We start from the raw sequence: 15,703 nt of genomic DNA, 5'->3' as shown, positions 1-15,703 counted from the left end.
ATCACGATGCTACGGATCTCTTGCACCTTATTGGGCATGCAAATGCATTATGGCCACATGTTTGGTTTAGGCCTCTAAGAGAATCACGAGTATTAGGAGAGCCCAAGTGATTGGTGTGGGTCCTTTGGGCCTCTCATTTAATTAAATTCTACATAAATCACATGGGTCAATCCATATACTTTGAAGATGTTATGGTTGAGAACGTGAGATAGACTATGTAAAAAGCGGCCTTTATATTAAACCAAACCGGACAATTTTTTAAAAAGTGGCCCTATAAGTTCCTTACAAATACCTATTATTATAATTCTTTTTAGGGTAAAGTACATTAACACCCCCTCAAGTTTGTCAAAAGGACACACATATGAAACTTCGCTTGTTTTGGGACAAAGACACCCCCTTGTTATATTTGACAGCCAAACAGAGCCTAAAAATGTGTGAAAAGTCTAATTTGCCCTACATTATTTGATTAATTTTAATAGTAAAATATCAAAAATAATTAAATGACCCAATTGCCCTTCTCATTTCTCTCTCTATACACTTCTCTAATACACCGATATAGCAAATATATATATATATACTCACAACCGTGAAATTGTCCAGCAAGGCTCTACTAGGCGCTGATGAACCCACCCATGATGGAGCCATGGAGGTGATCTACTTGGCGGTGATGAACCCACCTACGATAGAGATGCTCTGCTCGGCGGCGGCAAAAATTATTACGTGTGTGTGTGTGTGTGTATATATAAAATATACATAAATTTGTTGCAATGTTCAAATACCAAGTACTGTCTCGATCCACAACTAGAGAGTAGAGAGTTCACGGCGACACAAGGATTAGGTCGGTGAGGAACGGCGGTGAATAGCTCGGCCATGGATGGTTCCGTTATGGAGATAGCGGCATGGGCCGGCGAGCAAGGAGGCTTCGGACGGTGGTGTGAACTCAGTCGCGATGGGGTGGTTCGTGGCGTGATGGCAGCGGCAAGATCGGCCGGTGGAGGGCTCAGTCGTGATGGTCTGACAGGCGATGGAGGGGTCGGCTGTGGAGAGATCGGTCGGTGAGGGGAACATCCGGCAAGCTTGGAATTGAATCGGTAGTGCTTATAATGGTTATGCCCGGCGGTGAAGTGGTGGCAGCGGCGATGAGCTGCGGCGGTGGACAGGTTCGGCTGTGAGCTTGTGGCTTCGGATGATGGCGCCGACAAGACTGAGCGGCGGGACGGTGATGGGCTTGGTATGACTGTGGAGAAGTTGGCTGACTTGGCCGTGAATGACTCGCGGCGGTGAGGTTGTGGCTTCGCTCGGAACGGCGAGGTCGGCTGAGATGGAGTGATGGCAACGGTGGGCGACAGGCTGTGGAGAGGAGTTTGATATATATATAAAGCTGCAAAAATTATTATATTACTTTAAAAAAATTATGTGTTTAAAACGACGATGGGAGAAGGAAGAAGAATGATTGGTTTGTGAGTAAATGTTAGAAATGTAATTTCAACTTTCAAATTGGTCAATATAAAGGTCAAAGGCAAAAATGTCAATTCATTACCATTGGGGTGTCTTTGGTATCTGTATGAAACTTGAAGGGGTGCCTTTGTCTCAAATAGGCTAAGTTTCATAATGGTGTTAGTGCACTCTACCCTTCTTTTTATTTTATTTACTCAGTATTTATTATATCTTTTTTTTACCTGCAAAAAAAGAAAGAAAAAGACCCTCAATTTCTTCACAAATCATACAACCTTTGCTGCTGGGCATTTCAATTTTCAACCGTAACTAAAACATGTGGATGTCCAATAAAAGCTTATCTTCCCTCTCTCAGTCTCAGTCTCACTCTCACTCTCTCAAAACACAACTTATATAGCGCCAATTCGAATTATACTACCCGAGTATAATCAGAAGAGAGAGAGAGAGAGAGAGAGGGAGAGAGGGGGGGTTGGCCATGGAAGGTTTGAATCTGCCATGCTGTCTTCACAACAGCTATGGAGGGAAATCTATTGTCCCACTTCATACTTCAACCTTATTATCGAGATTTCAGCCAAAATGCAGCCCTCCACTTTCCACTGGTAATTTATTTTCCGATACTCTGTGTGTGTATATGCATATATGTGTTTCTTTATATGTATATGTAAATTCACATTCAGCCGTAACTATGTTGCGCGCCACAACCCCTTCCATCACCTGCTATAAATTGGTAACTAATTACATGAAAAAAAAGAAAGAATTGCTGAGTCAACTAGTTGATTATTCTTTGTTGCCTTAAGAATTTTGTTTTCTTTGCCATGGAATTGTTCTGGAAAGAGTGCTATCTCTGTTTTTGCTGTTTCTGTATTAGAAGGTTTTTTTGGGGGAAATTTTCATGGTTCTAAAATTGGTTCTTATAGGGTTATTATTGTTGCTGGGTAAATTTTGAAGCTTTTCTACTTGTCATTTTGGTCTTATGAAGCTTGTAAATAGGCCAGTGCATTGAATGGGGATTATTAGATCATCATTCAGGTTTCCCTTGTGTGATAGGCCACAGCATTGGATGGGGAACCACAGGTAGGGTTTTACTTCTGATTAGGTTTCTTATCTTGCGGATTCAAGGGCCCGCTTGTTGATTCTTGGGTTTGTTTAGGTTAAGAAAATGGATTTGTTTCTTTTTATCTTGCTTAAAGCTTCATCAAAAAGTTATGGGACTTGGTTGAACAAGCTCTAGAGTTCTTTGAATTTTTTATTTTTAAAATTTGTGTGAGTCTCTTATTTAGGCCTGATGGGTCTTTTTATTTTGAAAGTCTATCAAGCATCAAATTCATTCTTGTAAAATTTAGACTTATCTTGATTAAATTGAACCATAGAAGAAAGTGAGCCAAAATTGACATGTCTTGTTCAAATCAAGAAAAGCCAGGTCTCTAACACGGGGAGAAATAAGGTGCTTATTTCAATAGCCTATTTGACATCTTCATCCATGTTAACTATACCGTTGTTCTTGGTGGACAGATAATTGAAAAGACTTGGTATGGTTCCTCTAAAGTATTTGAATTCATTGCCAAAATGAATTTCAGTTGTGACAGTTTTGGTTATTCATAACAAACCCTTTGGGGCACAGAAGGTGCATCCATGAGGCTTGCTAAGTAGGGAGCAGTAAAATTGTTTGGTTGCTAGAAATCAACTTGGCTTGCAGACTGAATACCATTTATGTAAAAATGTCATATTCTGCCATTGATGTTTTTCATTTCCATATTCTGTGCATAACGTTGAATTTTCCAGGCTTATGCATGAGAATTTGAATGTAGGTTGCAGGGATTGTTCAGGCCTCATTATACAGACATTAGCCCAAATTTATCCTAGAAGATTGCCCTCTAAAAACTTTTATATGAGGGGAGCACGAGAAGTGCGATTCAACATAAGAAGTACATCAGGTTTCTTTGGTTAATGTATATTATTTGTTATTGGAGCTTATATATTCTTCAGCTTCCAACTTCAGAAGGATATAATTTTTTTCTGGATCTCTTATTCAGCATCAATACAACCTATGACTAAAGAATTGTTGGAGGATAAGTCCAATGATCTTCCTACAAGTGGGGATTCCATACGCAGGCGATTTCTTGATTTTTATGCTTCGCGAGGTCACAAGATCCTTCCAAGTGCTTCTCTTGTGCCAGATGATCCAACTGTTCTATTGACAATTGCAGGAATGCTTCAGTTCAAACCTATATTCCTTGGAAAGGTATTTATCTGTGATTCTGCAGCCTCTGAAAAACCTGAATTTAGATTTGTAAATTATTCTGTTGAAAACAGAATTAAGCTGGTGGGTGGGTGGTGGTGTTCAGGTGACTAACTAATTATTGAGCATATTAATAAATAATTTGAGCATTATTGCCTTCTTTAATCAATCTATTACTGAAAAAGCTATCAAAACTAGTAGAGTTGTATGCCTCATATGAGGAATCATGCTTTAGTGTCATGGAAATATTTTCACGCATATTGTCAAACATACAGTTGTAAAGATTAAGGATCCAATTTATAGACCTTATCTGCTTTGAGAGAACCTAATACTTATAATCTGAACTTGTATGTCTTGTCCCATGTTGTTTGGACTTTTTAACCATATATGATTTATTATAACTGAATACATTGACAAAACTTGTAGCATAGGTCAAAGTTTATTTTGCCAGAAGGTCCCAATGCATATTCCATACTTGGGCTAGCTAATATATTGCATGCTTTTTTATGACACCACAAGTCTGATCATATTAGCAGTTAACTAGTTAGTGGTGGGGTTCATGCCATCTACAGGGTCTGTTAATGGAATTCGCTGTTGCATATTGTTTTACCTATATTGTGCCTGTCTCAATTTTGCTATTGTCTTGATGCAATGTGAATTGGGCTGTTACTTCCCACATGGTCTTTCTGAATAAAAGTTTGAGCCACTTTGACAGTATGGGCACTTTTTGTTCAGGCGCCCAGAGAAGTACCCCGTGCTGCAACTTCCCAAAGGTGCATCCGGACAAACGATGTTGAGAATGTGGGCCGAACAACTCGGCATCATACATTCTTTGAGATGCTCGGAAACTTCAGTTTTGGAGATTACTTTAAGAAGGAGGCAATTAAATGGGCATGGGATCTTACAACTTTGGAGTATGTGACTATTTTATGGCAGTGTTACGGTCCAGGCTGATAAATGTGTTATTTGATTGAAGCGTGATTACATTATCTTTCAACTGAATTGTTCTGGAAATAGTGATTAGGCATAAAAGTTGTTTCCTCTCCTCACTTCCTGTTGTATGTCTGAATCTGCTTTTAAGAGAAATACTTGACTAAATCTTATTCTTCCTTCATTTTTTTTTTCCATTACTACAAGAGTTAATAATGAGCTATATATTATTCCCACTCTAATACTGGAGAGTAGTATCTATTAAACCTAGTAGACTGATAGTTGATTTTTTTTTTTTTACTAAGCTGATATAACTCAACTAAAGAAATGATAAAAGGCATCCACTTTGGATTGTATAAGCTTCATCCAGGCCATATCTTCTGTTAAATCGCAAGCCAACATTTCTTTTTTCCAACAGCTCAACCCACATTCTTTTAGGTCTTCATTTTGTCTATATAGTATGTTAAGCTCAAGGTAATTTTCTCCTTCATTTTTGCTGTCTTTTTCCCCTTTCTTCTCTTTCCCCTCCCCCTTTTAAATGGGGGCATCTTCATTCATTGGTTAAGCATATTGACTTAAGAAGAAAAAAGAACTGATCACTCTTGTATAACCTCCTATACAATTTCATATATTTTTAATCAATAGCATTCTTCATTTGGAAGCCGAAAAAAAGAAAGAAAAAAGAACTGATCACTCTGGTATAACCTCCTATACAATTTCATATTTTTTTACTCAATAGCATTCTTCATTTGGAAGCCAATAGGCGCTAATTATTATGCTCAGGAGTCTATCCAACAGCTTTTCCTACACATATGAGGTAAACCTTTTAATCCCTTTATACACTGACTGCAATCAAAAAATGATGTCAGTTGATCCTTGTCTTGTAGTTCTTCATGTTGAAATATGTGGCCGTTAGATGTTCATGCATACCGAGGTTTGAAATTCAATCAGTTTTAGCACCTACTATCCATTAGTCACATTTGTGAAGCTTTTACTAGTTCTGCATGCTCTACTAGTTAACAGGACATTGTGCCTTTTTTGTTGCATCTAGTATCACGTTAAATCAAATGAAGAAAGCTCAGTCCTTCAAAAAAAAATCTGTTATTCATTAGACAAGCAGACATATTTCTTGAGCAAGTTAATTTGCATTCTGATAAGGTGCAGCATGCTTCTGATGTTGGTGAAAATAGAGATTCTTAATGTGGTGTTAGTTTGAGTGTGCTTTTCTTCTTTCATAGTCATGATTTTCTTATTAATTTATTGGAAAGAAGAATGAAACTAAACTATTGTGCATTGTGTTTGCTTATAGATTTGGATTGCCAGCTGATAGAGTATGGATTAGTGTTTATGAAGATGATGACGAAGCTTTTGCAATATGGCATGAGGAGGTAAGCTGGACAAGTTTTGTATGTTTCATTATACTTGTATACCTTTTCTAGTTAACTCCTTCGTTCTTATGTGAGCACATTTCATTACTTTTCCTCTGAATATGAGTCTGGTAACTCATGTTTTGTCACTATATGAAATATACCAAGTATATTAGTAAATACCACTAAGAATTCTTCTAGTACAAAATCTTCATCCGGCTTCTTTGGTTAGTCAATTCCAGGGAAACGTATTGGTTTTACCTGAGAATTCTTTTGTAAATGTCTTTTGGACATAGAACAAGTGGAATAAATATTGAACCAGTACTACTTCTGGAAACTTCTATTAATCTTGTTCTTGCTTCAGGTAGGTGTTCCTTTAGAGCGTATAAAGAGGATGGGTGAAGATGACAACTTCTGGACCAGTGGAATAACTGGTCCATGCGGTCCATGCTCTGAGCTTTATTACGATTTCCATCCCGAGAGGGGAACTTCAAATACTGTATGTATTTCTTAAGTTCTTACACGGCGCTGGATCTTTCACAAACTCTTTATTTATTCATATTTTTCTCCCCTTTTTTTTCTATTTTTTTGTTTGAATCTTCGACTATATTTATTATTATTTGGAATAATTCATTTGCAGGATCTAGGTGATGATACTAGGTTTATTGAGTTCTACAATCTTGTTTTCATGCAATACAACAAAAAGGATGATGGTTCACTTGAACCACTAAAACAAAAGAATATAGATACTGGGCTTGGCTTGGAGCGTATGGCTCGCATCCTCCAGAAGGTACTTATAGCTGGGCACATATCTGAGTTATGAATAAGATTTCTCCTCATGTTCAAGCAAATGGGGACATCTGATCGAGATGTGACAAGAGTCAAGATTATACTCTAGAGGTGCAACTTTTGATTCCGTTAAAAGGGCACCACAGAGTAACATACACAAATTATCAGTACTTTTCACTAGTGCAGAGAAAATTATTTAGGTTAGATTTTGGTCACGGTTGTGGGTTTGGTATGATTTTAAATTGGAACGGACTTTGGATTTTTAATATAATGGGCTGGAGGCGTAAAGACAATAAATACCATGGTGAAGGCTAAAGATATTCTGAAAATTGGAAAATTATGATTGAGTAATATGAAGAAAATGTATATATTAAATAGGATCTTTATCACGTAAAATATTTTTGTTCACATGTTAGTGGTACTTCTTAGTAATTATTATTATTTTTTCTTCATGTCACATAAACTCAATTCTTCTTTTAATGTAACCGGAATTATTAGAAACTATATATACAAAATTAAAACAAAAAATAAAATCGTAGCAGCTGTCCCCACCGGGCCTTTCTTAGCCCCGTCCATGCATTAGAGACAGATTTTAGTAATGGATATCATAGCAAAGACAAAACCTTCACAGCAACAATAACCATTTTCGTTTAGTAACCATTTCTTGAAGGGTCTGCTGATTACTTTTGGTTTAGCTTGCTTCTAGTTTTATTTTTCTCCATCGTCTACTTTGCTTCAAAAGTTTTATTTATATGTTGCACTTTTTCTGCAGGTTCCAAACAATTATGAGACTGACTTAATTTATCCTATTATAGAGAAGGCCTCAGAATTGGCAAATGTTTCATATGCTCTTGCAGACGATCCTATAAAAATGAACCTTAAAGTATGTTGTCATTCTAGAGTGTGTGAAATTTGATTATCAGAATTCTATTCTTCTTTTTCTTCTTTTTGGAATTGTTTTTATGAAACACTTTTTATTGTTCTCAGATAATTGGAGATCATTTGCGTGCAATTGTTTATCTCCTATCAGATGGTGTTGTCCCTTCAAATATAGGGAGAGGTTATGTAGTTCGACGGCTCATCAGAAGGGCTGTTCGTACTGGAAGATTACTTGGTATAAAAGGGGATGGTAGGGGAAACATTGAAGGAGCATTTTTACCTACTATTGCAGAAAAAGTGATTGACTTGAGCTCCCGTATAGATTCAGATGTAAAGACAAGAGCAACCCGCATTCTTGAGGAATTGAAAAGGGAAGAACTACGTTTTGTACAGACATTGGAGAGAGGAGAAAAGCTTCTTGACCAAATGCTAGCAAATGCATTGTTAAGTGCTCGGGAAAATAAAATTGCACCTTGTTTGGCAGGAAAAGATGCCTTTCTTCTGTATGACACATATGGTTTTCCTGTGGAGATTACAAAGGAAGTAGCTGATGAATGTGGTGTCAGCATAGATATGAAAGGTTTTGATATCGAAATGGAGAACCAAAGACGTCAATCTCAGGCTGCACATAATGCCGTTAAACTTGCAGTTGTAAATGGTGCAGATCTAACTAAAAGTATTCGTGACACTGAATTTCTAGGTTATGACACCCTTTCTGCCAGAGCAGTAATTGAGGGTCTCTTGGTGAATGGGAACCCAGTAATGCAGGTTTCCGAAGGAAGTGAAGTAGAAGTTTTGCTGAACAGAACTCCATTTTATGCTGAGTCAGGAGGTCAAATTGGAGACCATGGATTTCTATTTGCTATGGAATCTGGAAAGGAACAGAAAGTTATTGTAGAGGTAAAAGATGTTAAAAAATCCCTAGGCAATGTATTTGTTCATAAAGGTACCATCGTGGAGGGAATTATGGAGATCGGCCAAGAAGTGGAAGCTGCAGTAGATGCAAACCTTAGGCAGAGAGCTAAGGTATTGGCTTAAAAAATTTCTTGTCCCTCATCTATACATGTTTATGTTTAAGCAAAATTGGTGTACAAATTAGAATAGTTCAATATTATCGTTTTTACATTTTACCATTTAGTTTCTTAGCTGCATATTCCTTGATGTAAATTTATATGGCAGTAGTTGGCAATTTATTTATGTGTTTTGCAATTCTTTTGGCTTTTATATAAACTTTTCTCTTTTGCAGGTCCATCATACTGCTACTCATTTATTACAAGCTGCACTTAAAAAAGTAATAGGCCAGGAAACATCACAAGCTGGTTCATTGGTGGCTTTTGACCGTCTCAGATTTGATTTCAATTTCCACCGACCTCTTGTAGACAATGAGCTCATGGAGATTGAAGGACTGATTAATAGATGGATTGGGAATGCTACACTTCTGCAAACTAAAGTGATGCCTCTGGATGATGCAAAAAGAGCTGGGGCTATTGCAATGTTTGGGGAAAAATATGGAGAACAGGTATAATTTTCTATAAAATCTTGTTTTTTCTACAATTGACAGGGAAATGATGTGAATATTAGTGCATTTTGGGAAAACTTGGCTAGCTTCTTGAATATGTTTAGAGAGTTATGTCTTAGTGCAATGATAAAGGTTTGCACTGTCAAGTACGAAAACTCAGAATTGAGAATATTCAAGTTGGTCTTGAGTCTATTGACAGGGCAGAATGGTAAAACATGAATCATGTTGCTGGCCTCAATTAGCTGTGACAATGTTTTGTTGAGTTATTTTTGGTAGGTTCGTTGTGTTGAGGGTTACGCTTTTATTGAATTTGTTTTGCATTTCTTGATTCATCTCAATAAGAAAGTTTGAATGTAGGAGAAGCGGAAAGTTTTTGCCAGTGAACCCTTTCTCATGTTTTGAACTTGTATCAGTGTTGATGATTTGTGGAGAGTGCCCATCATCAACCTTGTGGAAACTCCCTAAATTTGTATAAATTTTTTATCACTGCTTTGCGTACTGAAAGTAACACTGAATTACTTACGACTAAATACTGTTAGGATCTTAAAACAACTTCAGCTGATTTAAAGTTTGTCTAATTGAATTTAATGGCCACATGAACATGAGATCGTTCTACAGAATCGTTCCTAGATTCACTCCTCCAAGAGGAACTCCACACAGCCTGAGAGTATGGTACTTTAATTAGCTCCAGCCTGACCGAATATATTGGCCCATGAAATTCACCTATTGAATTTGATGTTATCATAACCTTCCAAAGAAGGTAAAAAGGGGGGTTTTAGTTTCTTGATGTGTGCAACCCTTGGAGGCATGCAAGATGCTGCACACTTGGCAGGGTGCTGTCCTAGATGCAGATAGTGTTCCCCGCACAATTAGACTGATGTCTTGCCATTTGGTACACCTAAACAAGGTGGCACTATAATACATGTGGAATATGTTTTCAACAGTTGTTTATGTTTAACAAATTATTAGCAGTTCCTTTTTCACATTTATTTATTTATTATTTATTAACGCTTGAATGTAATATTTCCAATGTTATGATTTCTAGGGGTCAATGTGTCAGTTATCTATTTAAGCCTGAGCATTTTGCTTTCTTGCGACCTTGTCAACATAAAATTCATAATGCAAATTTCTATCCTTTAGCCGTAAGGCAAGGTTAAGTTGTTTTTGGGTCACTTGACTCAATTAAACTTGAAAATGTCGAAAATTTAGCATCTTAGACACGTTATATAACTTGGCATGCATACAAAATTGATGAAGTAAATCAGGTCTTTCATATTTTTTTCAGAAATTTTGGAGTATATCGTACCGTAACTTTGGGTGTTTAACTACAAATTATGCATGTCCAAGAATTTTAGTCGAGCAACAGGAAATCACTTTGTTCTTTTTCTTCCCCCTTTATACTTGAACTGTTTTAGGTACGTGTCGTTGAGGTTCCAGATGTATCCATGGAACTATGTGGGGGCACTCATGTCAGCAATACTTCTGAAATCCGTGGCTTCAAAATAATCTCAGAACAGGGGATTGCATCTGGCATAAGGCGTATCGAAGCTGTTGCTGGTGAAGCTTTTATTGAATATGTTAGTGCCAGAGATAATTACATGAAACAGTTGTGCTCCACTCTCAAAGTATGTTTTTTCTTTTGGACTCCTGTTGGATTATCTTGATTTTCTTTCTTTATGCTGCCAAATTTCGCATATTATATCTCTTCTAAAAATTATCATCAGGCTTCCATAATCCATGTTCATTAGAGTACCAAATTTACAAGAAGGAAGACGTGTCTATTAGAGTGCAATTGGTTTTGGCAGAATTTTATTCCATTTTCATAATTTAGCACGTAGCATATTTATTCCTGTTAAATAAAATTGAATATATAGAGTGTAACTTTAGTAAATCAAGAAACACAAATGACTTAAATGAGGATGCAGTGAGGATTGAGAATTAAGTGATACAAAAAATTGAACAATTTTGTTATTTAGGCTCAATTATTCATAATGAGGGAGAAATTGGAGATGACGTTAATGATAGAATCAAGGCAGGATATGTTAAATGGAGGAGTACATCTAGTATATTATGTGATAGGCTATTACCTTACGAATTGAAAGGGGAGTTCTATACAAATAGAATAGCTATTAGACCGCCATACTTTGTGCCACCGAATCTTGGGCAATTAGGAAACAACATTTGCATAAAGTGAGTGTGGCAAAAATGCAAATGTTGAGATGGATGTGTGGTAAGACTAGAATGGATAGAATTATAAATTGACGCGGGTGGATGAGAGGGAAGAAGAAGAATTATAGAACAATAAGACACAACTAAGAAAGGAGTTGGATAAACAAAGAGCTACGCTCTATAATTTCATTATCAAAACATAATATTCAAAGTCTGAATTCTCCTTCACTTCCACTGCCTATAAATAGGAGTCTTCATCTTCAACACTATATTAATGAGGCTTCAATTCCCAACTTTTAACACTAGACTCAAGGCTGACAATAAATTAAACACAACTTACTAAACACAAAATATTATGAAATACAAATATAAGTAGTTGTAAATAAGTCTTCTACTCCAAGCCACTTCCAAGATAACCGTTGATCTTTCTGTTGAACCACCGCCACCTCAGCATCCATAATTTGTTGACATGGCTGCCATGTTTGCACTACATCAGAAATGATCACGTTCGGGAGATGTGGAGTAGCACCAATTGGAGATAAATTAAGTAAAAATAGTTAAGATGGTTTGGACATGTGCAAAGAAGACATTTAAGTGCGCCAGTTAGGAAAAGTGACATAGTCCACGTTAAGGGTAATACTAGGGGAAGAGGACGACCAAAGTTAACCTGGGCAGAGTGAGTAAAGAAAGATATGATAGCATGTGGATTGACTGAGGCTATGGCCTTAAATAGAGTGGAATAGAAACGTGGGATTCTTGTAACCAACCCCAAATAATTAGGGAAAGGCTTGGTGGTGGTGGTTGTAGCATATTTTTGCCTATCTTGACTTAAGGTAGACCATGTTTCCCGAGCATTCTTAAGTATGCAACCGTGGGTGGAAGTCAGATATCTTTTATGGTAGAGCTCCTCAATCATATTACTTTAAGGCAAAAGCTTGACCTTAGTGCCTTTCAAAAAAGAAAAAATAAAAAAATAAAAAAATAAAAAAAACCTTGACGAAAGTCTCTTATCATCTTTCCACTAATGTTGATTCTTTTCTTGCAATTGGATTTTGTTTCATTGTTCCATAGGAGGCTCACTTTATCCACTAGAATGCAGAACAACCAATTTCTTTAGCTGTTAATAAAGTAGGATTATACTGGATTTAGTATTCTGTTAGAAATCAAAGTTTAAATATATCAAATATCTCAGCAGCTTTGCTTGCACATGAAAATGCTGTTCTTATTGCATTGGATATTATTCTAATTTTTGAATGTGGTATGGTATCACATGTATTTCTGTGAAGGTGAAAGCTGAAGAAGTAACAACCAGGGTAGAAACTCTCTTGGAGGAATTACGAACCACGAAAAATGAAGTTTCAGCTGCGCAGGCGAAAGCAGCAGTCTACAAAGCGTCAGTCATAGCAAGCAATGTATCCAGTGTAGGAACTTCAAAAAGTATCAGGTAATTATGTGCTTCAGTTTGCAGTTCTGATTTTGTGGCTTTTCGCACGGCCCACTTCCCCTCACCACTCCACAAAGCCTAATATTTATTTACTGAATTGCTTTAGATATCTATAAATGTCAGGAAATTATTGCAAGTAGGAAGACATAAGAATGTGTTAATGAGTAGTGGTTTCGAATTAATCATACATTTTAAGTATGTCCATGAAGAGCTCACAAAATCATGCAATCCTAGGGAAGATAAGCTTCAACTCTATCAGTATCATTTAAAATTCACCATGTCACTCCACTACCCCATGTGTGCATCACTAATAAAAAATTTTGTTCTTCTCATCCTTCGGAGTTTTGAAGTAGAATATTCAATTAATTACTATTTTTTCCCCATGGAAATCCAGGGTGCTAGTTGAGTGCATGGATGACATAGATGCTGATTCACTAAAGAGTGCAGCTGAATATCTGGTGGATACATTACAAGACCCAGCAGCTGTGGTTTTGGGCTCATGCCCAGGTGAAGGAAAGGTAAGCTTAATTGCTGCATTCAGTCCTGGGGTGGTTGATCTAGGAATTCAAGCGGGAAAGTTCATAGGGCCTATAGCTAAGTTGTGTGGCGGAGGAGGAGGTGGAAGGCCTAATTTTGCTCAGGCAGGAGGACGGAAACCTGAGAATTTGTTGAGCGCCCTTGAAAAGGCTCGAACAGAGCTTGTTTCCATTCTTTCTGAAAAAGCATGCTGAAAATCCTTATGCCGTGCCATTAAGAAACTTCTACTTTATGAGGTTAAGTTCATAGGACAATTTATGCTCCTGGGAGTTTCAAAGTGATTCCATGTCCATAAAATGTTTAGGTAAGCACACTTCCTTTTTCTAGCACATCATAACCATACACCAGAGGTTTCTTTTTCTTTTTAGTGGGGGAACAAAAGTGTAAAGTATATTTTATAGGATGGCTTTATGCCTGTATCTGTTAAAAAACAAAGTAATTTTGGTAAGAGCATGGTGTTGAGTGAGCCATAGTGTACATGTTAAACAAAAAGTTGGGGCCTATAGAATGAGGCTCTTTTGGTAATTGTATATTGGTAATAGTTCACGGAATGAACTAGTGTTAGCTGGTCTGAAACTGTTACCTTACTTCAGTTTGTGATCGTTTCAAATTTTAACTGTGCTTCAGGTACAAAATATATATGTGGTGTGGGGAATATGAGAAACCTAATGTGAGTCCTAAATGTGAAATGGAAAACATGCACATTCACAGAATGAACTGGTGTTAGCTGGTCTGAAACAATGTATTATTAAAAGATACATGATAAACACTTACATGATCATGTATACAAATATAGAAAACATGCATTTTATATCTGTGATTCTGCGTGCATATAGACATGTATATTTATAGATGAAAATATTTGTGTACGTACACTAAAATTTGTCTATATATGTATGCCTGTGTGCTATGCTCGGGTATATATACTTATAAATTTGGAATTATTGGCTTGCAGAAAGAAAAAAATAATAATAGTAATAATAGGTTGATTTCATTCCCTTCAAAAATTGTGAAATACCACCTGAAAATGCTAAAAGTATTCTTTATAAAATGTTTTACGGCCAAAGTAACAGTTTGAATAGGTAGATTGGTTGGACTATGTTGACATATAGCTGGCCGAGTGCATGAATATAACTAGCTTTTGCTTTCCATTGAATCAGAGTCCACTAGATAACTTATGATATTCATAGAATTTACAATTCATTTTGAGATAAAAAGAAATTTTATTTTCTTTACCAGATTTACTTTATAGTAATTGTTGTTAATTCATTTCATTTAGGCCATTGTCTTCCAAGGGAAATCAGGGGAAAAAAATGTGCAGCCTTTATGCTGAATAATAATGGTAAAAAAATGTAGTGGTTAGTGATATATTTCATTAATTTTGCTGAACTCATATGTAGATCTCTATATGTCATTATATATTCAGAATCCAACAGAGTAATATGAAATCCAGATTGTGATGGCCAAAAATTGGCAACGAAGTACTTACACTACAAATGAAAATTTCAGAATTTTTAACTTTCTTAAACTTTGGAATTGATGGTAAAATTCTCATATAATAAAGGAGAATCATATTTTTGGAGGTGATAGCCTCACTAGCTCTTGCCTCAATGATATTCCGTCTGTAGTTGGTCTTAAATCATGTAAATAGTTATTATGAATTTGAACATGACAATAATATACAGGTTTGTTTTTGTTTATTTGAATTTCATAACCTCAGGTAATAAATAAGGAATATGAATTTGAACATGACAAGGTAATAAATAAGGAATAGATTTAAAAAATATTAAATTAAAATATCTTTTTCTCATACAAAAACTTAACTCTACAGTTTGTATACAGAAGTTTGCATTCATTAATAATGTTCTAACCATTCATGTTTACACTAATGTTTCTTGAAAATTTTTCATTGATAACGTTATAACCAATCCTCATCACTTGACGGGTGAGACGGGACACGTTGTTTATTTATAAGCATCCACCTTGTGGATGGACATTTCAAATGCAATACAACCACCAAAATATCTCAAATATTTACAAAAATCTATCACAATTCTCCATATTCAAAATTTCTCTATAATTTTCCCCGATCTCTAGACAATGGTAGAAGATACGAGATACAAACTCATCAACTTGACAAACTTACTTACATTAGAAAATGACTTTATTTTTTCTTTTCTATTTTCCGTTTTTAAATTTTTTATAAATACATATATATATATATATATATATATATATATATATATTATCTCCTAAGGAGAATTGTTGTACACTTGCATATACCAAAAGTTAAAATGGTGACATGGCAAGGGTAGTATACAAATGGAACAAGAGGTCCGAGTTTATATATTATGTCTTTTATATATTAATATATT

General features: G+C 36.1%; 1 protein-coding gene across 1 annotated transcript; it reads left to right on the top strand.

Moving 5' to 3' along the window:
• The first annotated feature begins 1,810 nt into the window (after positions 1-1,810).
• On the top strand, positions 1,811-13,965 carry LOC132293803 (alanine--tRNA ligase, chloroplastic/mitochondrial). The gene is made up of 13 exons (XM_059791430.1): positions 1,811-2,054; positions 3,264-3,389; positions 3,489-3,697; positions 4,430-4,608; positions 5,934-6,012; positions 6,356-6,490; positions 6,632-6,781; positions 7,553-7,663; positions 7,768-8,685; positions 8,906-9,178; positions 10,594-10,803; positions 12,634-12,791; positions 13,186-13,965. Exons 1-13 carry the CDS (start codon positions 1,931-1,933, stop codon positions 13,520-13,522), a joined length of 3,009 nt encoding a protein of 1,002 aa, XP_059647413.1. The 5' UTR covers positions 1,811-1,930; the 3' UTR covers positions 13,523-13,965.
• Positions 13,966-15,703: the final 1,738 nt, after the last annotated feature.

Source organism: Cornus florida, unplaced genomic scaffold (genome assembly GCF_030987335.1).
Source record: "Cornus florida cultivar Cherokee Brave unplaced genomic scaffold, ASM3098733v1 CherokeeBrave_3.0.0_Hap2_Chr02, whole genome shotgun sequence".
NCBI classification, from domain to species: Eukaryota; Viridiplantae; Streptophyta; class Magnoliopsida; order Cornales; family Cornaceae; genus Cornus; species Cornus florida.
The sequence above is the reverse complement of the archived record's forward strand: the minus strand, read 5'-3'. Positions and strand labels throughout refer to the sequence as shown.

What these genes read in the sequence shown, in the direction of transcription:
- LOC132293803 (XM_059791430.1), top strand. Translation starts at nt 1,931, where the DNA reads ATGGAAGGTTTGAATCTGCCATGCTGTCTTCACAACAGCTATGGAGGG. An exon ending in AACCTATATTCCTTGGAAAG is followed by an intron (nt 3,698 to 4,429) that starts GTATTTATCTGT and finishes CTTTTTGTTCAG; the next exon opens with GCGCCCAGAGAAGTACCCCG. An exon ending in AGAGGGGAACTTCAAATACT is followed by an intron (nt 6,491 to 6,631) that starts GTATGTATTTCT and finishes ATTCATTTGCAG; the next exon opens with GATCTAGGTGATGATACTAG.